Here is a 22,708-nt window from a genome sequence, read left to right as displayed (position 1 = left end):
GCAAGACCAAAGGTGATCTTGTGAACTAATGTGCATAACTTGAAAAGAATTCTGGCTCTGATAGGGAGCCAGTGAAGTTTTTGAAGAAGTGGGTTGGCGATTTTGAAGCAAGGCTTCCTATAGATCAATCTGGTGGCTGTATTTTGGGGTGTCTGTAATTTAGTCAGTAGTTGTACCCTGCATCTGGCATACACTCCATTACAGTACTTGACGTGTGATAAGACCATCGTTTGAACTAACATGTGGAAAATCTCTCTGGGAAAGTAATCTCTTATTCTTCTGAGCTTCCACATTATTTCGAAGTGATGGTTGTGATCTGTTGTTCAAATGATAGTTTACGGTCCAGGGTGTCTTCTAGAAGTTTCAGATTTTCAGCTATTGGGTGAGCTACTCCTTCAGTGTTGATGCTGAGTAGTATTCATTGTAGTGGGGTAATGTTAACAGCAGAAATTGTTTTTTTTTGTGTGTTTAAGTTTGAAAGTGGTGGCTCATGATTCTAGGATGTTTATGCCAAATTTAATTCTGTAGTTTTGTAGTTATCGGTAATTCTCATCATTGCTCCTCAACTTGATCTCATTTTCTTATGGGTTCTCATAGACATAAGTTCTACCTTCATTCAGGGGTGAAGTCTCCAATGAGAAGCTGACGAGTGAGACACCAAAACTTCGCTCAGCGCCCAAAGATGGTGCTCAGGTTGCAGCTGCTGCTGCAGCTGTGGCCAGGATGGAGCAGAACCAAGCCAAGTTCAGGCCCCTTACATCCCATGATGTTATCAAAGCCCAAGGTAAGGGTACTAAACCCATAAAACTTATTCTATAGGAGTAAACAGTTGCATCCTAGTATAACTCTCTAGTTTGGCCTTTATCAGGTTGTCTGTAACTAATGTGGAGTTTTGTTCTTTTGTTAGTCAAGAAGGAACTTGAGGCAGAAGCAGCTACACATGAATCAGAAGCCTCTGTGAGTCACAAGGTAAAGACTATACTTGAAGAGGTTTAGCGTAGGTTTCCCAGTAATTTAGGGTCTACGAGTCCCAATCTCAAGAAAATATAGTTCTGTATAAAGAAGACATAGGGCTTCTAATACAATAGAGAAATTACTCATGTACTAAGTATTCAAAATACTTCAGGACTGTTAAACTTTCACAGTTTATTTGTTTCTGTATTGGACTAGTTCCCAGTGAACTCTCTTGAGTAATTTTAAGGGGAAGTAGTGATTTACAGGGGAAAAAAATGTATCCAGATAAACAATGCTGTTACAATTGATTTAACTCTATTTGTAGGTGGCCATTAAACTTTTGAGCTTTCTTTTGCCACCTTCTACAGAAATATTCTCTTCCCCTTAGGTACTGATTTCAACTCTTTCTTCAGGGTCCTGTGAATGCAGCTAAGAAACAGCACGCTAATCTCTCGGTATCTGGTATTTACTTCAAGTGCCCATTGACCGGAGCCACCTTGACAAAAGAGCAGCGGGAAGCACACATCAGAGAAGCAATTCTTCTTGTAAGCACATTATTGCAGACCATTACCTGATCATAGTTTGTTCACCATGCTTCTCCTTTTGTTATGATATTCCCAACTACATGGGATTCAAAGAAATGTTGCTTACACTTGGCTGCTTTACCTTTCCTATTAAGAACTGTGTCAGAGGCCGACCAACTTAAAGTTTTGGCTTTGGTGCCGAAACGGCCTAAAAATCAGATTTGGCCATGCTTTGGTTTTGACTGAAAATGCCAGTGCATTTTCAGCTGTAACCACCCCACAACCAAAAGTGGTGACATTTCTCTGCTTTCACCCCTCCCCCTCTGACCAAAAGCACTGCCCTCCCTCCACCTGTAGGCCCTCCCCAGACCTGCTCTAGACTCTAGAAACTTTGGCGGTCTAGTAGCCTAGTTGGGGCAGGAGTGATCCCCAGTTGCTCCTGCCCATATTGGCTCTGCATTTATGTTTCAACAGTTTTTTTTTATTGATGATTCAACATGTTAAACATACTCATAAAATTCAATATATGACAGTTGAATTAACATAACATACTTATATGAATGTCATTAACTTCTATCATCAAGATTTTACAATTTTCTCCCCACCTCCCCGCAAACCTTGTAGCTTAAACAAAATGTTTGTATTTTTTTATTCCCCATCATCAAAATTTAGGCTTGCTTTAGAAACCCCACCCCCTCTCCTCCCCATAACATGGAAAACAAAATACCCTTGTAGCTGAGAAACATGAACCAAGGCTTTACATAAAAATATTCCCGTCACAGATCAGAATACATTCGATAAAGCCCATCTATAACCATCAACACTACTGATTGGGGATTGCTCCTGCCTCAACTAGGTCACTAAACTGCTAGAGCTTCTAAGGTAGGCCTGGGGGAGGGTCTATGGGTGGTGAGAGGGTGGTGCTTTTGTTTGGGGGGGGGGGATGCCATACTGGTTTCAGGTTTGGGCCAAAACTGTGCAATGAATTTTGACCGCAGATTCAATTTGTCACCCTCTACTCTGTGTGGTACAAGATCTAGAAATTCAGACAATTCAGGTGTGCCTGTAGTAGGAATGAGCATTAGTTTGTGTTTTTTTTTATAGTAGGTCATGTTTTTCAGATCTTAACTGAACCAAGGATTCTTGCTTCAGTCCTCTAGTTGGACTTATGTGGTGGTGGTTTTGGAAACGATGAACAGCATCAAGGTTGTTACAATAAATCTGCCATGTCTGGACTTGCTGCTAACAAAGGAAAGTCTGTTCACTTCTTTCCTGTCAAGCGAATGAAATTAGGGGCATTTTGTAGTAGTTGAAAGTAGTACATCATAAGTAGGTTTTCTGCCAAACAAGAGCACTGATAATGTTGCATTTTCATGTTTCAGAAAATAGCACACAGAACTAAAGAATTAAAAAGCCACATTTTTGTAGTTTTTGTACTGGTCACTTCTGAATGCTGCATTTTTTTGCTTCATCCTTGATTTGCTTTCTCCAGCATTTCTCCAAAGATCCTGTAACTGCTTCCATCATGCAGATTCACACATTTAACAGAGACCGAGAACAAGTGAAAACTGGCACAGAGACCATGGCGAAGTAGGTACTACGGAAAGACAATACATTTCAGAATAGATTCCAGCCGGTTAAAAGGGTAGGACCTGAGTGTTGTGTTTTTAGTGTCATTTATATTAATATATATGTAAATGTGCACTGGAGCTCATACCTTTTACCTTACAGGAATATCAGTAAGTTCAGTGGATCTGTCATACCAGATAGTGATGGCAGTAAGACTCCAAAATAGTAAGAAGTAGCAGCTCCAGTATAAAATTAACTAATAACGTAACTATAGATTTCACAAATAAGAGCTTTTCTTTGTTCGTAGTCCAGTTGCTATTCATTTGCATTTAACAGTATACAGTACAGGAGAAAGACTACTGTGTGGTAATCTAGCCAGTGATTTAGCTAACTGAACATGCTTGAAGTTTTAGTAGTGAAAGTCTACTAGCTGTGCTGTAAAGAAGAGGGTGCAACTTGAGAGAATAGGTTAGTTGAGAGTTTCAAAAGCGGTCAGTTACAGATGGCTGGTAACTTTAAAAACATCAATTGAAAATGCTTTATTGTGTGATGCTTGAGAAGAGCTACCTACTATTGGCATGGAATTGGATGAGTCATTACAAAAACAGCATACAGCAGTGGAAAACCATGCAAAAAAAAGATGATGGGAGAGTCATTTTCAAAGGTGTTTACCTGGAAAAAAAAAACCTACACAGCAGAGTAGATTGTTGGTCTCCCCCCCCCCCCCCCCCCCAGCTAAACATTTGCACGCTGTTTTCATAATGCATCTTTTTAGCCTTGCTTAATGGGGGCATTCTGGTCAGGGAGATATGATAGAGGTCTATTAAAATACTGAGTGGAGTGGAACGGGTAGACCTAAATTGCTTGTTTACTTTTTTCAAAAATACTAGGAGTAGGGGGCACGCGAGGAAGCTACTTAGTGGTACATTTTAAAACAAATCGGAGGAAATATTTCTTCTTTTTTTTTTTTTTTTTTTTTTTTGCATGAAGTCTTTATTATTAATTAAAACAGACCATACAAGAAACACTATGGAATTATTAACTACATAAACATTAGCCAAGGCACCAGAAAGTACGCCTCTTGTCACTGTTCCAATTTGCAAAAGACAACAAGATATAACTTCAGTTGTTTATACATTTCCCCCCCCCCCACTTCCTCCAGGTCCTAAAATTTCCAACCCCCCCCCCCCCCCCTTTAACTAGACAACTCACATCCCAAGTTCCAATTGCCACCGCTATGTACATTATGCATGAATGAGGAAAGGTTCCCAGATTTTTTGCCATTTATGTGTCTGGTTACGCCGCTCAGCTAGGAGCCGCTCCATCTCGCAAACATACCTTAATTTATAGAACTATCTCACTATTGGAGGAGTTTTAGACAACTTCCAGCAGGAGGCTATTGCAATCCTTGCCACACTCGCTGCATACCGTGTCAGTACCTGCTGTTCATATGTAAGGCTTGCCTCCTTGGCTGAAAACAGAAAAAAGGCAGAATTCCAAGGAATCGGGCATCCCAACCACTTTTGTAATCTACTCTGGATTGATTTCCCAAAGGCCCTAATCTTTACACAGGTCCACCAAATATGCCCCATGGTGCCCTTGACACCACAGCCTCTCCAACACAGGCCCGACAATGCAGGGTATATACGTTGGAGGCGATCAGGTGTCAAGTACCACCTGTACAAAACCTTTATGGCGTTTTCCTTAAATGGTACATGGGTAGACACCCCCACTGCCGTCTTTTCAATCCTCTCCCACTCAGCCTCTGTCAGCTCCAGGCCCAACTCCCTCTGCCAGCTCCTTCTATGCAGTGTGTATCGTGATGTTTGCAAACGAATACAACTATATAAGCGGGAAATTAACCCACTTGTCGTTGCAGAGTCCTCACAAACTGCTTCCATAGGTAATTTCTTCCTAGTAACCACCTCCCGAACAGCCCTGTTAGTGAGGAAATGGGACACCTGTCTGTAAGCAAATTCATCCTTTTCCAACCCCGGGAATCTGGCCACTGCCTCGCTAAAAGATAGCAATGCATCACACTCAAACAGCTGTCCCCATGTTTTCAACCCCTCTTTATACCATCGAGTAAATACTCCCTTCTCAGTCCCCGGGTAAAACATTGGATTGTAGGCTAGCGGTGATAAGCGTGATAGCACACATTGTTTTCGTGTAAAAAGACTGTCCCAGTGAGAGAGCGTTACCATAATGGAAGGACACGCTCCCTCCCCAATTGATCTAAATGATCTGGGAAGCCACACCATTGTCCCAAGAGGTCTCAAGCCTGCAGCTTGCTGCTCAATATGCACCCATTGCCTATCAGGATAATCCTGGAACCATTCAACTGCTGCGCGAGCTTGGGCTGCTCGATAATACCAGGCCAAATTGGTAACCCCTAGCCCCCCCCCCCCCATTTCCTGTGTTGATAAAGATAGGAGCGCGATAAACACGGCCTCTTCCCCGCCCAAATAAAGCGTATTATACGATCTTGCAGAGTTGTAAGAAATTTTCTGGGAATCATGATTGGGAGGACTTGGAATAAATGTAACAAACGCGGCAGTACATTCATCCTGACAGTAGCTATTCTGCCAAACCAAGATAATTCCAAGTCCCCCCACCTTTCCAAGTCTGCAGATAAAACTCTAGCCAGGCCTTTATAATTTGCCGTAAAAAGGTCTGAGAGTTTAGCCGTTAAGTTCACTCCCAGGTAACGGATTACCTTAGGGGCCCACCGAAAAGCGTAGGATGATTTTAAAGACTCCACCAACTCCTCGGGCAAAGTTACGTTTAGGGCTTCCGATTTTGTCATGTTTACTTTGTGTCAACATTTTTATTGATGATTCTACCTGGTAACACATCCATTAGAGTACATACATAACAAATTGTAAAGCTATCGTTCTTATGTACATTAATCTTAAATTGATATCATCAGTTTTTGTTTTATAACAGTACCCTCTCTTATCCCCCTCCCCCCTTACTACCTTCACTTTTGCCCTGTACATTGAAAGAAACCATAGTCAGCATGTTACATTAAACTCAAACCGTAATTCCAATAGTAACACCTTACATTATTCCGTGATTGAACCCCTCGTTACTATTATTCCCCCCTCCCCTCCCACTCATCCCCTCCCCCCCCCCCCCCGGTCTTTTTAAATACTCCATGCTCATTCGTAATCCGTTCATGGTCTAGTCATAGCCATCCTCTTCATTTTCCTATATTTAATGTGTTGGTAAAGGTTCACTGCCTTACTGGTGCTTCTTAAAGCTGTATATACCATTATCTTCTCTGTCTATTGTATTCCTTGTCCAGACTCCCTCTCCCTCATGACTCTTCCTTCTCCTTCTTAATGTGTAGAAAATTTATTTAACACTGCACTTCTCGCTTTTTGTCATGTTTACTTTAAAGCCCGATACCCCTGAGTACTCATTAATAATTCGCAGGAGGTTCGGGAAAGCAACCAAAGGCTTTGTGACAAAGAGTAAAATGTCATCCGCAAACAAAGCTAATTTATGTTCTCTCCCCGCCACATTGACTCCCGGAACATTCCGACTCAGTCTCACCCTAGAGGCAAAAGGTTCCATAGCCATAGCAAACAACATAGGGGAGAAGGGACAACCCTGTCGCGGTCCTCTAGAGAGTGTAAACATATCAGAATTGCCCCCATTCACTCTCACACAAGCCCTGGGGGAGTCATAGAAGGCTCGAATCCAACCACAAAAGCGCAGCCGAATCCCAATACCTTATACATAAACGGCCAGTGGACCCTATCAAAGGCCTTCTCAGCATCTAAGCTGCGAAGACCCAAGGGCCTCTGATTTTGCTGGGCTAAATACATTATATCCACCACTCGCCGCATATTGTCCATGGCCTTCCTGTATGAGACAAAACCCTACCTGATCCGGATGGATTATTGCCGGCAGTAAGGTTGCCAGGCGATTAGCCAGCACTTTAGCTAGAATTTTTACATCAGCATTCAACACCGATATGGGGCGGTAAGACCCACACTCCAAGGGATCCTTATCCAGCTTGGGCAAGACAGCTATCCATGCCTCTAACATTGACGAAGGTAAGGGTTCTCCCCTGCCAATCTGATTAAACAGATGCGCTGGAAGAGGAGCCAGTTCTGGCGCGTATTTCTTATAGAATTCGTTAGGTAGTCCATCCAGCCCCGGGGATTTACAAGAAGGCAATCCTTGGATAGATTTTTGAATTTCAACTGGAGTCACCGGCTCTTCCAACAAGGCTTGCTGCTGGTATGTCAAAGATGGTAACTCGCTCCCCATTAAATATTCATTAATGGCCTCCTCCGAGGGGCTTATCTCTGGTTTGTACAGTGCTTGATAGAACTCCCCAAAGCGCCTACATATATTCTCTGATGTAGTTAGTATATCCCCCTTCCCGTCCCGAACATGGGTGATAGCGCGCTCAGCCTTCTGCCTTCGTAGCCTCATAGCAAGGATACGGCCTGCCTTATTAGTGAATTCATATGAGCTAGCTTGCCTCCGTGCCTGTAGCATACTTAGATGCTCTGAATAAATGGAGTCCAGTTGCATTCTCGCTTCCCGTAGCTCCTCCATAACCGTTGGGGAGCCTCTAATCTTATGCAACTGTTCCAGATGTCTAATGTTCTCTAGGCACTTTGCCAGCTGTATCCGCCTCGCCTTTGCACGTTTACTAGCTATTTGCAAAAAGAAGCCCCTTGAGACTGCCTTCATAGCATCCCAGACTATTCAAAGTGGCGGCCCGGAGTCCACGTTGAACTCCAAGTTATTCCTTCAACGTTTTCCTACAACCCTCAACCACCTCCAGATCTTGCAATACACTCGTGTTTAATGTCCACCTTTTGTCCTTAAGCTCAGCCTGAATGCAGGGCAGCACCGCCCATATCGGTGCATGATCCGATATTGTCATACTACCTATGCCTGCCCTCGGGCCCCCCTCAACCAATGTTGTATCAAGAAAAATGCAATCAATGCGGGAATAGGACGCATGAACTGGCGAGTAGTAAGTGTAGTCCCGCTCCCTCTCATGATTCAACCTCCACACATCCAACGTTCCCAGAGAGTGCACCAGGGAGCCCAGAGCCAGAGATTCCCTAGTCTCTCTCTGCTGAGCAGTGCCCGATCTATCCAAAGCTGGATTCATCACGGCATTAAAATCTCGTCCCAAAATTATTGAACCCTTAGCAAACGTAGCAAGGGCATTCTTTATTTTAGCAAAAATTTGATCCTGATGATCATTTGGAGCATAAATGGTCGCCAGGGTCAAATCAACCTGGTCTATGATTATATGTAAAAACAAAAAACGGCCACCTGGATCACGTTTGATCCGCATTACTTGAACTGCTAACGACGAGTGAAACAGCACTGCCACACCACGTTTTTTGGAGCCCTCAGAGGATGAGGCAAAGAATGCTTTAGGATAGCTAGAGTGGGAGAGGAGTCCTTCATGCACCCTGCGGAGGTGTGTCTCCTGCACAAATACTATGTGGGTTTAATTGTGACATTTCTTTGAAACATTTCTGCCTTTTTTGAGGCATATTCAAGCCTTTGACATTATAAGATATAATTTTTAAGTCAACACTCATATCTGGGTATGCAATCAAGTCTGCCCTGTTTGAAGCACAGGCAACCAATCCTCTGCAATGGTAGGAACCTCCACCTGTTCTTAGTATGGTCCCCCCGCCCCCTACACCCTTATTCTGTCGCCTGCATTTTGTTTTTACTTTCCCCCTTACAGATCATAACTCACATTTCTACCCCGTTCTTAACTACATATTTTTACCACGGCGTCATTCATATCTCTGCCTGCCTCTTACCACACACATACCTATTCCCCTCCTCTTCCGATCCCTCCACCCTTCCCCCACATTCCTACTACTCCAACTCCCTCTATCTTCTCTCTAGATTACAATGCTAACATTACATGCAGGGGTCAAAGCTCAAAAATCAATTATAACTTCTCTAATTCGCAAGTTAAACTTATATCAGTTTGCCCAGGACTCCCCTGGATCACGTCAGGGCTACTTGCACCAACATTCAACTTTGATGCTCTCCGATGTTATTCAGGTCTCAGCAGTCGTGACTTTTCTTTTCGCCTTACTCCGCTTGGTAGTCAGGGATCCGTTGCTATTTCTGTAGTTTTTCTTTCGTCGCTGGCACCAAAGCTGGAGGTGCTCTCGTAGACACATGCCCTGCCGCATGCAGGATCTCCCAGGCCTCAGCTAGCTGCTGAACCCTGTATTTGGTTCCCTTCAGTTCAAAATTCAATGAAAACGGGAATCCCCATCTATATGGCTTATGTTGTTTAATCAGCACCTCCAATGCCGGTTTCATTTGGCGTCTCTGTTGCAAAGTGTATTGAGATAGGTCCTGGTACACTGTGATCTTGGCTCCACCATATTCCAAGTCCTGCGTTTTCCTGGCCTGGGTTATAATCTGTTCTTTAACCTCATATTTATGAAACCTGGCGATGATGTCCCGTGGCCTGCACTCTTGCCACGGACCAAGAGCTCTGTGTGCTCTGTCTAGCTCAATGGTCACCACCTCCGCCTCCGGTCCCAGCAATGTAGCACACAAAGTTTGTACTATCCGCGGGATGTCCTCAGTGTCTCCGCTCTCTTTGACCCCGCGAAACCGGAGATTGTTTCTCCTACCTCTGTTTTCAATATCATCCAATTTATATGCCAGTTCTGCATTCTTTAACTCCAGCGCTTGGATTTGGTTTTCGTGCTGCTGCAGTGACTCAGCCTGCTCTTCAATCTTTATTTCAGCGTCCTCGACCCTGCCTCCCAACTCCCGGAGGTCTGTACTTATCACCTCCATCTGGTCCAGGATTTCCTCCTTGGATGTTTTAATATCTTCTTGAATGCTGGTTAAAAGTTGGCGAAGCTCTTTTGATATACCTTTTTTCACCGGGGGCTGCCTCGATTCTGCCAAGGAAAGTGCGGAACCTGAATCAGACTGCGAGGCTCGCGCCCGAGACTCGTGGCGCTTTGGCGTTTTACCAGGCTCGCCGGTCGCCGCCCGCTCCACTTCTTTATTCCACGTTGGAATTGTTTTGCTCATGGCGAGGATCGCTGGGGGGTTCACGTCTGCCCACTGTGCGTCTCTATTAGTGCCGCTGGTTGATGAATTTAGCTTTTATCGGGCGTTACGAACGGGAGCTCCTGAGTTAGGCGGCCATCATGGACGGTGATGTCACTTCCTCCCTATTTCTTCATTCTTAACGTGTAATTAAACTCTGGAATTCTTTGCCAGAGAATGTGGTAAAAGCAGTTAGCTTAGCGGGGTTTAAAAAAGGTTTGGATTATTTCCTAAAAGAAAAATCCATAAGCCATTATTAAGATGCACTTGGGGGAAATCCACTTATTTCTAGGATAAGCAGCATAAAATCTGTTTTACTGTTGTTGGATCTTGCCAGGTACTTGTGACCTAGCTTGGCCACTGTTGGAAACAGGATACTGGGCTTGTTGGACCTTTGGTCTGTCCCATTATGGCAACACTTATGTTCTTATGAATAGAGAATAACCCATGCAGGCTGTATTTTCAAATCTATGCATTTAATTTTACCTGAATGAAAAAGTGAAGTTACCTATAGTAGATGTGATAAACTCTTGGCTTGCTGTCTCTGAGAACAAGTGGGAGACATATTAGAGGGAGCCCTGGCACAGATGCTACCCAGTGTTCTCAGTATCTTAAAGATACTTTTGGTAGACTGCAGCATGCATACACGAGTGCCTTCCCGCTTGCCCGCGTTGCGTTTGACCTGTACTTGAATTAAAAAGCATAAAGAAATCAACTCCTAGTGGAGTTGGGAGTGATTTGTAAGAATTCTTGGCCTGCTGTCCTTGGAGAACACTTGCTACAGGTGAGTGACTTTGCTTTCTTTGAGGTGAAGCAGACCATAAGCTTCCCGTAAGTGGGAATCTCTAGTTATCAGGCTTACTGAAAACTACCAACAGTCAATAGGGACTTTGCAGTGACAAGGCAAACTCGAAGAAATAGCACTAACAATTTAAAAAAAAAAAAAAAAAAAAAAGTTCCATTGTGGAGGTGTAGCCTGGAACAGAAAAGAATGGGCCTAAGAGGGTGGAGTTGAATGCTAGACCCCAAACAAATTCTGTAGAACTGTCTGTCCAAACCGGCTATTTCATTGGAAATTTTGCTCCAAGCAATAGAGAGATGTGAATGTGTGGACTGAAGACCATGTTGTAGCTCTGCAAATCTCTTCAATGGAGGTAGACTTCAAGTGGGCTACCAAGACAGCCATGGGTCTGACATCTGTAGAAATATGCTGTCCCTTGCTCTCAGAGTGAAATACAGGCCAATGGCTCAGGCTAAGAACTAGGCCTGTAAAAATCAAAGATAATCTCTGACACAGATACATTTCACTGCAGCAAATGCTGAAATTAGGTAATTGGGAGCAGATAGAGGAATGGGGAATCTGCTCTGTAAACAATAAGGGAACCGGCACCTGCAAGAAGTCATGAGCGAAGATGTTTTGGCTAGTGGAAGATACGAGTAGGTCAGGTGCAAGTAGGATGAGAACATCCAAAAAGGGGGGGGGGCTAGAGGAAGGCTTGGGAACATGTGAAGTCATTCTTATCAACTGATAAGGACCAAAGAGTTCTGGTGAGAAAGCTAGGGTCCACTGGAATGAATATTGAGTCAGAAGGGTATAAAAAGGGCAGTCTGAAGGGTGTTAGGGCAGAAGGCTGCAGAAGGCTGAAGAGAGAGATCAGACTGCACCTGCTGTGTGAAACGTTGTCCCATCATGATCCAGAGATGAATGCCTAATTTGCCTGTACTGCCTTTGGGTAAGATACTGATGCTAATAAACTATATTAACTATATTATTATATCTACTGGGTTTCTTCCTAATTATGGAGCTTGCCACTGCCCAGACATGCCCAGACATGAGCAAATACAAGGTCAGAGTAATTAAGTATTCAATGGGGTTATGCAGTCCTTTTCAGGGTAGTAGAAATCCCAGTGCTTCTGCTGCCCAAACCGTTCTGGCAGACCCAAATATATTCACATCCTGAGCTGTGACATGACCCTCAAGAGTCAGCCACCTGGGCATAAGTGAAGCAGATGCACTCTGCTGGCCAATTGGATAAAGTGTATTTACCGATAGTTGCCCCCATCCTGTTTGGTTCAAAAGGAACAAAATGCTGAGTGGACTGTCTGTGCTGTAGTTAGTAGTCAGGATGGGCATGAAGTTTTGGGGAAAAATATTAGCAGGACAATTGACTGTTTAAGATGTAACTACTACTACTAGTAGTCATTTCTATAGCACTACTAGAAGTACGCAGCACTGTACATATTATATGCAGGTACTTTTTCTGTCCTTTTTGTACCTGGGACAGTGGAGGGTTAAGTGACTTGCCCAGGGTCACAAGGAGCTACAGTGGGTATTGAACCCAACTCCTCAGGATCTCAGTCCACCTCACCATTAGGCTACTCTCCCACTCAAAAACTCCGACACTACCTTAGGAAGTAACTTAGGATGACTGTGGAAGGACTACTCTGATATGATGATACTTTTGTGTAAAGTGGATCAGCTACTATGACCTGCAATTCACTGACTGTACAAGCTGAAGTGATCACCACCAAAAATAAGACCTTCCAGGTCAGGTACTTCAGTTGACAGGAGTCGAGTGGCTCAAAAGGACGAAGTTGAGGTCCCATGACACGGGAGGTATGATGGCGATCTTTGTTAAAGCAAACCTCACATAAACAACTAGAGGCTGTACAGAGATGGGTTTACACCCTACATAATAATGGTAAGTACTAATCACACTAAGGTGAGTGCTTACAGAGTTGGTCTTCAAACTAGACTTGGAGAGATGTAGAAGGTATTCAAGCAGGTTTTGTAGAATCTTTTCTGAAAGCCAGCACGATCCTGGAGATACCCTTACGCAGTCAAATGGAGGCAAATGCAACTCAGTGAACATTCAAGCTGTGAGGGCCAGGGACTGGATGTTGGGAATCAGAGGAGATCCCTTGTTCTGCATGATGAGGGTCAGAAAATGGTCCAGCCTCCAAGGTTCTTCAGAGGACAGCTCCAGAAGTAGAGGGAACCATATCTGCATCAGTCAGCAAGGCGTAATGAGGATCATGGTTCCCTGATCCTGCTTGAGTTTCAGCAGAATCTTCCTTGTGAAAGGTATTGGAGGTTATGTGTACAGAAGACCCTCCCCCTGCAATTGAGGAGAAAGGCATCCGATGCTAGTCTGCTGTGGGGTGCGAGTCTGGAGCAGAACAGGGGGACCTTGTTAAGGTTAGTGGCAAAAAGATCCACCGAGTGAGTGCTCCACTCTTAGAATATCTTGTGGACAATGCAGGGCCACTGAGGGGGGGGGGGGGGGGGGGGGGCAAGATTCCACGGGCCTGACAGTGCCCATGTTGAGAGATCATTTGTGTGGTTGTATCACCCTGCTCAGCCTGTCTGCCAGACAGTTATCTTTCCCTGCCAGGTATGTGGCCTTGAGTACCATGCCATGGCTGGTAGCTGAGTTCCATATTCCAGTTACCACCTGACACAAGGGGTGGGTCCTGTACCCCCTTGCTTGTTAACATATATTGCAATCTGATTGTCTGAATTAGTACAGTTTTGATTAAGCAACTGATTTATGAAAGCCTTTAGTGCATTCCAGATTGCCCATAGCTTTGGGAGGTTGATTTTGAAGACTGGTTTCCTGAGCGGACTGAAGCCCCTCTACTTGCCCCCCCCCCCCCCAAATCTCTACCACAGTACCCACCAAGAACTTAAAGTAGGTGCTTGTATAAAGCTGGTAGGACTGGATGTGGGAAATGAGCATCAATCCCTGAAAAACGTCTCCCAAAAGATTCCAGAGTCCAGCCTGAGGGAGCCAAGGCATGGGTTCTCGAGCTCCTGGCTCTTTTGATAGTGGATTCGACCACCATAGAGTGGTGTGCAACTGCAGCTTCTTGAATCCGAGAGGCTTTTGGACGCTATACTTAGTCTGTTTACTTAATGACAACCTACCCAGAGAAGAGGTGTGTCTCAATTCTTTATCTATGAGTCCCTCAGGATTTTGTGAATGGGCACTGTCACAGCTTCCTTGGGCGAAGAATCATAATTGAGGACAGTCAACATCTGTGCCCTGGGCTCTACCTTAACCTCCAATTTAAATGGAATGGTGCCTCTTGCTATTTCCCTCAAAAACAAGTAGAGGAGTGTGGTAGCCGTGTTAGTCCACTCTTAAGGTTATCAATAGAAATCAAACAAAATAAAACATGGAAAAGAAAATAAGATGATACCTTTTTTATTGGACATAACTTAATACATTTCTTGATTAGCTTTCGAAGGTTGCCCTTCTTCCTCAGATCGGAAATAAGCAAGTGTGCTAGCTGACAGTGTATATAAGTGAAAACATTCAAGCATTACTATGACAGTCTGACTGTCATAGTAATGCTTGAATGTTTTCACTTATATACACTGTCAGCTAGCACACTTGCTTATTTCCGATCTGAGGAAGAAGGGCAACCTTCGAAAGCTAATCAAGAAATGTATTAAGTTTTCTCCGAGGACAAGCAGGCTGCTTGTTCTCACTGATGGGTGACGTCCACGGCAGCCCCTCCAATCGGAAACTTCACTAGCAAAGGCCTTTGCTAGTCCTTGCGCGCCCATGCACACCGTGCATGCGCGGCTGTCTTCCCGCCCGAACCGGCTCGTGTTCGTCAGTCTTCTTTTGTCCGCGCTCGGTACGGTCGTGTTTTCGCCGTGTCGTGCCCCGCAAAGTCGACCTCGCGCGTTCTTCGTGTTGTTTCAAAAAAAAAAAAAAAAAAAAAAAAACATTCTGTGTAGGAAAAGACTCTTTGGTCTCCCCCCCCCCCCCCCCCCCCCCCCCCCGCTATTTTCAGCTTTTTCGCCCCGGTAAGTTTTCTTTCGTCGTCGGGGTAGGCCGCTTTAGGCCTCGGGTCGAAGTTTTCTTCCCCTTGTTTTTCGGGTGCCTTTTCCGCCATTTCGACTTTTGATCTCGCCGGCGTGATTTTTCCGCCCATGACATCGAAGTCTCCCAGCGGCTTCAAGAAGTGCACCCAGTGCGCCCGGGTCATCTCGCTCACTGACAGGCACGCGTCGTGTCTTCAGTGCTTGGGGGCTGGGCACCGCCCGCAGGCCTGTAGTCTGTGTTCCCTTTTGCAAAAGCGGACTCAGGTAGCGAGATTGGCCCAGTGGAACGTTTTGCTCTCGGGCTCTTCGTCGGCATCGGCACCGGGGGTATCGAGTGCATCGACGTCTTAAGCGTCCAGAACTTCATCCTCGGCTGCCAGTGCATCGAGGCATCGGCCCTCTGCATCGGCGCTGAGACATCGGACAGCTGCATCGACGTCGGTGGTACTGGGACCTCGTCGGCTGATGTCGTCGGATGGTGGTTCTTCGTCTGGAGTGCAGGTGAGGGCTGTCCATTCCTCTGCTGGTGGCGGTGAGCCTTCGGGTGGGTCTCCCCCTACCCTCCTCGTCGGTGCCGGGAAGCTCCGGTGACATGCTTCGTTCCAAGAAGTTGAAGAAGCATCGTCATCGGTCTCCTTCCCGTATCGGCACCGAGAGCTCTGGGTCGCCGAGGGAGTCGGCACCCAGCAGGCATCGGCACCGAGAGGACCGCTCACCCTCTGTTCAGGAGGTGTCGATGCGCTCCACTCTGGACAGCCCGGAACAGCCTCCACGCCCGGAACAGGTTCTGACGTCGACGCCTGCATCGACCGCCATGCCTTTCTCTGCAGCCGCTCTGAACGAGAGCCTCCGGGCCGTTTTCCCAGAGATTCTGGGAGAGCTGTTGCGCCCTACCCCTCCGGTACCGGCGGTGCTTGCGCCACCGGTACCGTCGAGCGTGGCGCCGGCTGGCCCATCGCCCGAGTTGAGGTCTCCAGCGTCAGTGCCGCGTGCGGTACCGGCTGCCGCCGCCTCCCAGGAGGGCTCCCCGACTACGTCGGCGGAGGGAGCTTCGCCGATGCGGGCGAGGGAGTCTACCTCTCGACGCCCCCATCGTGGACGTGGCTCCACAGAGTCGAGTCGGGCACGGTTGCAGACACAGGTCCGTGAACTTGTGTCTGACACCGAGGGTGAGGCCTCGTGGGAAGAGGAGGAAGACCCCAGATATTTCTCTGACGAGGAGTCTGAAGGTCTTCCTTCCGATCCCACTCCCTCTCCTGAGAGACAGCTTTCTCCCCCCTTCCTTTGTCCGGGAGATGTCTACGGCCATCCCCTTCCCGGTGGTTGTGGAGGACGAGCCCAGGGCTGAAATGTTTGAGCTCCTGGACTATCCTTCTCCACCTAAGGAAGCGTCCACTGTACCCATGCACCATGTCCTAAAAAAGACATTGCTGGCGAACTGGACCAAGCCTTTAACTAATCCCCACATTCCCAAGAAGATCGAGTCCCAGTACCGGATCCATGGGGACCCAGAACTGATGCGCACTCAGTTGCCTCATGACTCTGGAGTTGTGGATCTGGCCCTAAAGAAGGCTAAGAGTTCTAGGGAGCATGCTTCGGCGCCCCCGGGCAAGGACTCTAGAACCTTAAACTCCTTTGGGAGGAAGGCCTACCATTCTTCTATGCTCGTGGCCAAAATTCAGTCCTACCAGCTTTACACGAGCATACACATGCGGAACAATGTGCGGCAGTTGGCGGGCTTGGTTGATGCGCTCCCCCCTGAGCAAGCCAAGCCTTTTCAGGAGGTGGTCAGGCAGCTGAAGGCGTGCAGAAAATTCCTGGCCAGAGGGGTGTATGACACCTTTGATGTTGCGTCCAGGGCCGCTGCTCAAGGTGTGGTGATGCGCAGACTCTCATGGCTGCGTGCCTCCGACCTGGAGAATAGAATCCAGCAGCGGATTGCGGACTCGCCTTGCCGTGCGGATAATATTTTTGGAGAGAAAGTCGAACAGGTGGTAGAGCAGCTCCACCAGCGGGACACCGCATTCGACAAGTTCTCCCGCCGGCAGCCTTCAGCCTCTACCTCTACAGGTAGAAGATTTTTTTGGGGAAGGAAGACTGTTCCCTACTCTTCTGGTAAGCGTAGGTACAATCCTCCTTCTCGACAGCCTGCGGCCCAGGCTAAGCCCCAGCGCGCTCGCTCTCGTCAGCAGCGTGCGCCTCAGCCAGGCCCCTCTGCTCCCCAGCAAAAGCAAGGGATGAGCTTTTGACTGGCTCCAGCAGAGCATAGCCGACATCCAAGTGTCAGTGCCGGGCGACCTGCCAGTCGGAGGGAGGTTGAAAGCTTTTCACCAAAGGTGGCCTCTCATAACCTCCGATCAGTGGGTTCTTCAAATAGTCCGGCAAGGATACACCCTCAATTTGGCCTCAAAACCTCCAAATTGTCCACCGGGAGCTCAGTCTTACAGCTTCCAGCACAAGCAGGTACTTGCAGAGGAACTCTCCGCCCTTCTCAGCGCCAATGCGGTCGAGCCCGTGCCATCCGGGCAGGAAGGGCTGGGATTCTATTCCAGGTACTTCCTTGTGGAAAAGAAAACAGGGGGGATGCGTCCCATCCTAGACCTAAGGGCCCTGAACAAATATCTGGTCAAAGAAAAGTTCAGGATGCTTTCCCTGGGCACCCTTCTTCCCGTGATTCAGGAAAACGATTGGCTATGCTCTCTGGACTTGAAGGATGCCTACACACACATCCCGATACTGCCAGCTCACAGGCAGTATCTGCGATTTCAGCTGGGCACACGTCACTTCCAGTACTGTGTGCTACCCTTTGGGCTCGCCTCTGCGCCCAGGGTGTTCACAAAGTGCTTGGCTGTAGTAGCAGCAGCACTTCGCAGGCTGGGGGTGCACGTGTTCCCATATCTCGACGATCGGCTGGTGAAGAACACTTCCGAGGCAGGAGCCCTGCAGTCCATGCAGATGACTATTCGCCTCCTGGAGCTACTGGGGTTTGTGATAAATTATCCAAAGTCCCATCTTCTCCCAGTGCAGAAACTCGAATTCATAGGAGCTCTGCTGGATTCCCGGACGGCTTGCGCCTATCTCCCAGAGGCGAGAGCCAACAACTTGTTGTCCCTCGTCTCGCGGGTGCGAGCGTCACAGCAGATCACAGCTCGGCAGATGTTGAGATTGCTAGGCCACATGGCCTCCACAGTTCATGTGACTCCCATGGCCCGCCTTCACATGAGATCTGCTCAATGGACCCTAGCTTCCCAGTGGTTTCAGGCTGCTGGGGATCTAGAAGACGTGATCCACCTGTCCACGAATTTTCTCAAATCCCTGTATTGGTGGACGATTTGGTCCAATTTGACTCTGGGACGTCCTTTCCAAATTCCTCAGCCACAAAAAGTGCTGACCACGGATGCGTCTCTCCTGGGATGGGGAGCTCATGTCGATGGGCTTCACACCCAAGGAAGTTGGTCCCTCCAGGAACGCGATCTGCAGATTAATCTTCTGGAGTTGCGAGTGATCTGGAACGCTCTGAAGGCTTTCAGAGATCGGCTGTCCCACCAAATTATCCAAATTCAGACAGACAACCAGGTTGCCATGTACTACGTCAACAAGCAGGGGGGCACCGGATCTCGCCCCCTGTGTCAGGAAGCCGTCAGCATGTGGCTCTGGGCTCGCCGTCACGGCATGGTGCTCCAAGCCACATATCTGGCAGGCGTAAACAACAGTCTGGCCGACAGGTTGAGCAGGATTATGCAACCTCACGAGTGGTCGCTCAATTCCCGTGTAGTGCGACAGATCTTCCAGGTGTGGGGCACCCCCTTGGTAGACCTCTTCGCATCTCGAGCCAACCACAAAGTCCCTCAGTTCTGTTCCAGGCTTCAGGCCCACGGCAGACTGGCATCGGATGCCTTCCTCCTGGATTGGGGGGAGGGTCTGCTGTATGCTTATCCTCCCATACCTCTGGTGGGGAAGACTTTGTTGAAACTCAAGCAAGACCGAGGCACCATGATTCTGATTGCTCCTTTTTGGCCGCGTCAGATCTGGTTCCCTCTTCTTCTGGAGTTGTCCTCCGAAGAACCGTGGAGATTGGAGTGTTTTCCGACCCTCATCACACAGGACGAAGGGGCGCTTCTGCATCCCAACCTCCGGTCCCTGGCTCTCACGGCCTGGATGTTGAGAGCGTAGACTTTGCCTCTTTGGGTCTGTCAGAGGGTGTCTCCCGTAACTTGCTTGCTTCCAGGAAAGATTCCACTAAGAGGAGTTACTTCTTTCTATGGAGGAGGTTTGCCGTCTGGTGTGACAGCAAGGCCCTAGATCCTCGCTCTTGTCCTACACAGACCCTGCTTGAATACCTTCTGCACTTGTCTGAGTCTGGTCTCAAGACCAACTCTGTAAGGGTTCACCTTAGTGCAATCAGTGCATACCATTACCGTGTGGAAGGTAAGCCGATCTCAGGACAGCCTTTAGTTCGCTTCATGAGAGGTTTGCTTTTGTCAAAGCCCCCTGTCAAGCCTCCTACAGTGTCATGGGATCTCAATGTCGTTCTCACCCAGCTGATGAAACCTCCTTTTGAGCCACTGAACTCCTGCCATCTGAAGTACTTGACCTGGAAGGTCATTTTCTTGGTGGCAGTTACTTCAGCTCGTAGAGTCAGTGAGCTTCAGGCCCTGGTAGCCCAGGCCCCTTACACCAAATTTCATCATAACAGAGTAGTCCTCCGCACTCACCCTAAGTTCTTGCCAAAGGTTGTGTCGGAGTTCCATCTGAACCAGTCAATTGTCTTGCCAACATTCTTTCCCCGTCCTCATTCCTGCCCTGCTGAACGTCAGCTGCACACATTGGACTGCAAGAGAGCATTGGCCTTCTACCTGGAGCGGACACAGCCCAACAGACAGTCCGCCCAATTGTTTGTTTTCTTTTGATCCCAATAGGAGGGGAGTGGCTGTGGGGAAACGCACCATATCCAATTGGCTAGTAGATTGCATTTCCTTCACTTACGCCCAGGCTGGGCTGGCTCTTGAGGGTCATGTCACGGCTCATAATGTTAGAGCCATGGCAGCGTCGGTAGCCCACTTGAAGTCAGCCACTATTGAAGAAATTTGCAAAGCTGCGACGTGGTCATCTGTCCACACATTCACATCTCATTACTGCCTGCAGCAGGATACCCGACGCAACAGTCGGTTCGGGCAGTCAGTTCTTCAGAACCTGTTTGGGCTTTAGGATCCAACTCCACCCCCCGAGGGCCCTGTTTGTTCTGTTCCAGGCTGCACTCTCAGTTAGTTGGTAAATTTTTTAGGTCAATCTCAGTTATGTCCTCGCCGTTGCGAGGCCCAATTGACCATGTTTGTTGTTTTGAGTGAGCCTGGGGGCTAGGGATACCCCATCAGTGAGAACAAGCAGCCTGCTTGTCCTCGGAGAAAGCGAATGCTATATACCTGTAGAAGGTATTCTCCGAGGACAGCAGGCTGATTGTTCTCACAAACCCGCCCGCCTCCCCTTTGGAGTTGTGTCTTCCCTTGTCTTTGTCTTGCTACATACGGGACTGACGAACACGAGCCGGTTCGGGCGGGAAGACGGCCGCGCATGCGCGGTGCGCATGGGCGCGCGAGGACTAGCAAAGGCCTTTGCTAGTGAAGTTTCCGATTGGAGGGGCTGCCGTGGACGTCACCCATCAGTGAGAACAATCAGCCTGCTGTCCTCGGAGAATACCTTCTACAGGTATGTAGCATTCGCTATGTCCAATAAAAAAGGTATCATCTTATTTTCTTTTCCATGTTTTATTTTGTTTGATTTCTATTGATAACCTCAAAAACAACAAAGAGTTCCTCTTGGATTTCCTTCTCTCCTGTGGCGGGTAAGGGGTCTGAAGGAAGGCCAAAGGAACTCGACTCTAAAAATTCCTCTAGCTGTTCTTCAAATACCCAGGAACAGTCTGACATACTCAGCAAAGTAGTCATCATGAGGTCTGGGTCTGTGTCTGCCTTGGCCTGCTAAAAAGTGGTCCAGGCCAAGAGTGAAGGCGCCAAGGAATGAGATCTCTCCTGGACAACAGGGTAGCTTCCTCACCCGATGGTCTGGAGAGGGTGAAGCACTGGCGTTGACCTTCGCAAAGGCAGAGCATGGGTCTCCACTCTCCAGAATGTTAGCAACACTTGAACAGAGGGGGAGTGGTCCTTCCAGTGACAATGCTTCTAAGGTTGCTTGCGATGCCAATGTCCTAGTACTCCCGGCACTATGCTTTAAAAAGGACTGATGCTGGTGTTGCTCAGCCTTCACTCGATGTCTGGCATTGGGGTCTCTTGGTGCTGATGAGGATATCCTGAACTTCTTGCCAGTCCTCATTGTCGAGTCCGAAGATGCTTGATCTGGATGGTCACTGCCAGTGTGCAATGTCAAGGCTCGGGCAGACCCAAAGCCATGGAGACCGATCTCTTGATGCCGAAAGTGATGTATTGGACTTTTTTGTGAAGGAAAGTCTCTCACACGAGGCCTCTTGACTTTTTCTTGTGTTTGTTTTTTTTCTGCATTTTAGCACAGAGAGAACAGTCGAAGGATGTGTGCTGTCATGAAACACCTAGCTACCCGCTTGGGGTTACCCCGCGACCACGTAGAGGGTCTATCCCCAGCACAGCTCAGGTCCGCCTGTATCTGCCGCTTGTGCTCTATACTAGCACCCTCCTCCTACTGACTGGGTTACAACTGCCGCTGGGCGAGTCTCCTGCTCTCAAATTATCACCACTGATTTCAAGGTTACTTAGACCTCATTCCCAGGGATCCCACAGTTCCCAGAAAGCACCCCACAGACCCAACACACAAACTACCAGGATTATTTATCAGTCCAGACAGCAGAGGCAATAAACTGAATAGTGTTTGTTTTCTTAAAAATTGAACAGTGAAACCTAAAAAGTGCAATCAGCAAACAATAACGAGTAACTGAAATATGGATCAATTATAAAACTATGTAAACATTTGTTTACTTTCTAAAAAGTACCTGGGGAGATCAGGCCATATAGCTGCTCACCAGTTATCAAATGTAACTGTTTTACAGGGCTTCAGCAAAGCTTGCTCTCTCTTTCTGAAACGGGGGAAGAAACCAGTAAAAGCCAAATGAAAATACTGTTTGCACCTCTTATACCCACTGGCAGGTTTTTAATACATTACGGAAAAAAGCCGCAATGAAATCAAATGGCTCAATGATGGAATAAAGGGAAAAGAAACCTGAAGGTTTGGGTATATTTATTTGAAATATCCTGGCTGGAGCTAAGGCCTAAAAACAACCTGGAGCCATGAAAAAAAATAAAAGGGCTGAAAACCTAATGATATTTTTCTCCCTCCCCCTCTTTTTTTTTTTTTTTAATTAAAAGAATCATGTGCTATTCACAAAAAAAATAGAACAGGCAGTAAGGCACAAACTGAAGAAAACTTCAGAACTCGCTACCATGACAAGAGACATGTCTAGTCAGCTCCATGGAGAAAGTGAGAGTCCTGTGTGACTCGGCAGGTAGGAAGGCACTCGCGCATGCACGATGCAGCATTCAAAAAGTTTTTTTGAGATACTGGGAACACTGGGTAACATCTGCACTTGTGAGAAACCTATGGCCTTGCTTGTCCTCAGAGAAAAGCAGGTACAAAGTATGCTGGTACTTTGTACCTGTAGTGGTTTCAAAGGGGAAGTATGCACTGGGCACAAGGTTTGGGGGTTTTAAGTATGGGTGGACTATGCTCTTATGTATGGCTATGCTACATTTGTAAA

General features: G+C 47.2%; 1 protein-coding gene across 1 annotated transcript in view; it reads left to right on the top strand.

The window, feature by feature from the left end:
- Window positions 1-22,708, top strand: part of UBXN6 (UBX domain protein 6) — a 64,423-nt gene that overhangs the window by 8,179 nt on the left and 33,536 nt on the right. Inside the window, exons 2-5 of the mRNA XM_030218920.1 lie at window positions 621-784; window positions 908-969; window positions 1,368-1,499; window positions 2,971-3,068. Coding sequence (XP_030074780.1) covers window positions 621-784; window positions 908-969; window positions 1,368-1,499; window positions 2,971-3,068 — 456 coding nt within the window. The remainder of the gene's footprint in view (window positions 1-620; window positions 785-907; window positions 970-1,367; window positions 1,500-2,970; window positions 3,069-22,708) is intronic.

The sequence above is a fragment of the Microcaecilia unicolor genome, chromosome 11 (assembly GCF_901765095.1).
Source record: "Microcaecilia unicolor chromosome 11, aMicUni1.1, whole genome shotgun sequence".
Classification (NCBI taxonomy): domain Eukaryota; kingdom Metazoa; phylum Chordata; class Amphibia; order Gymnophiona; family Siphonopidae; genus Microcaecilia; species Microcaecilia unicolor.
This window is presented reverse-complemented; position numbering and strand designations above follow the sequence as displayed.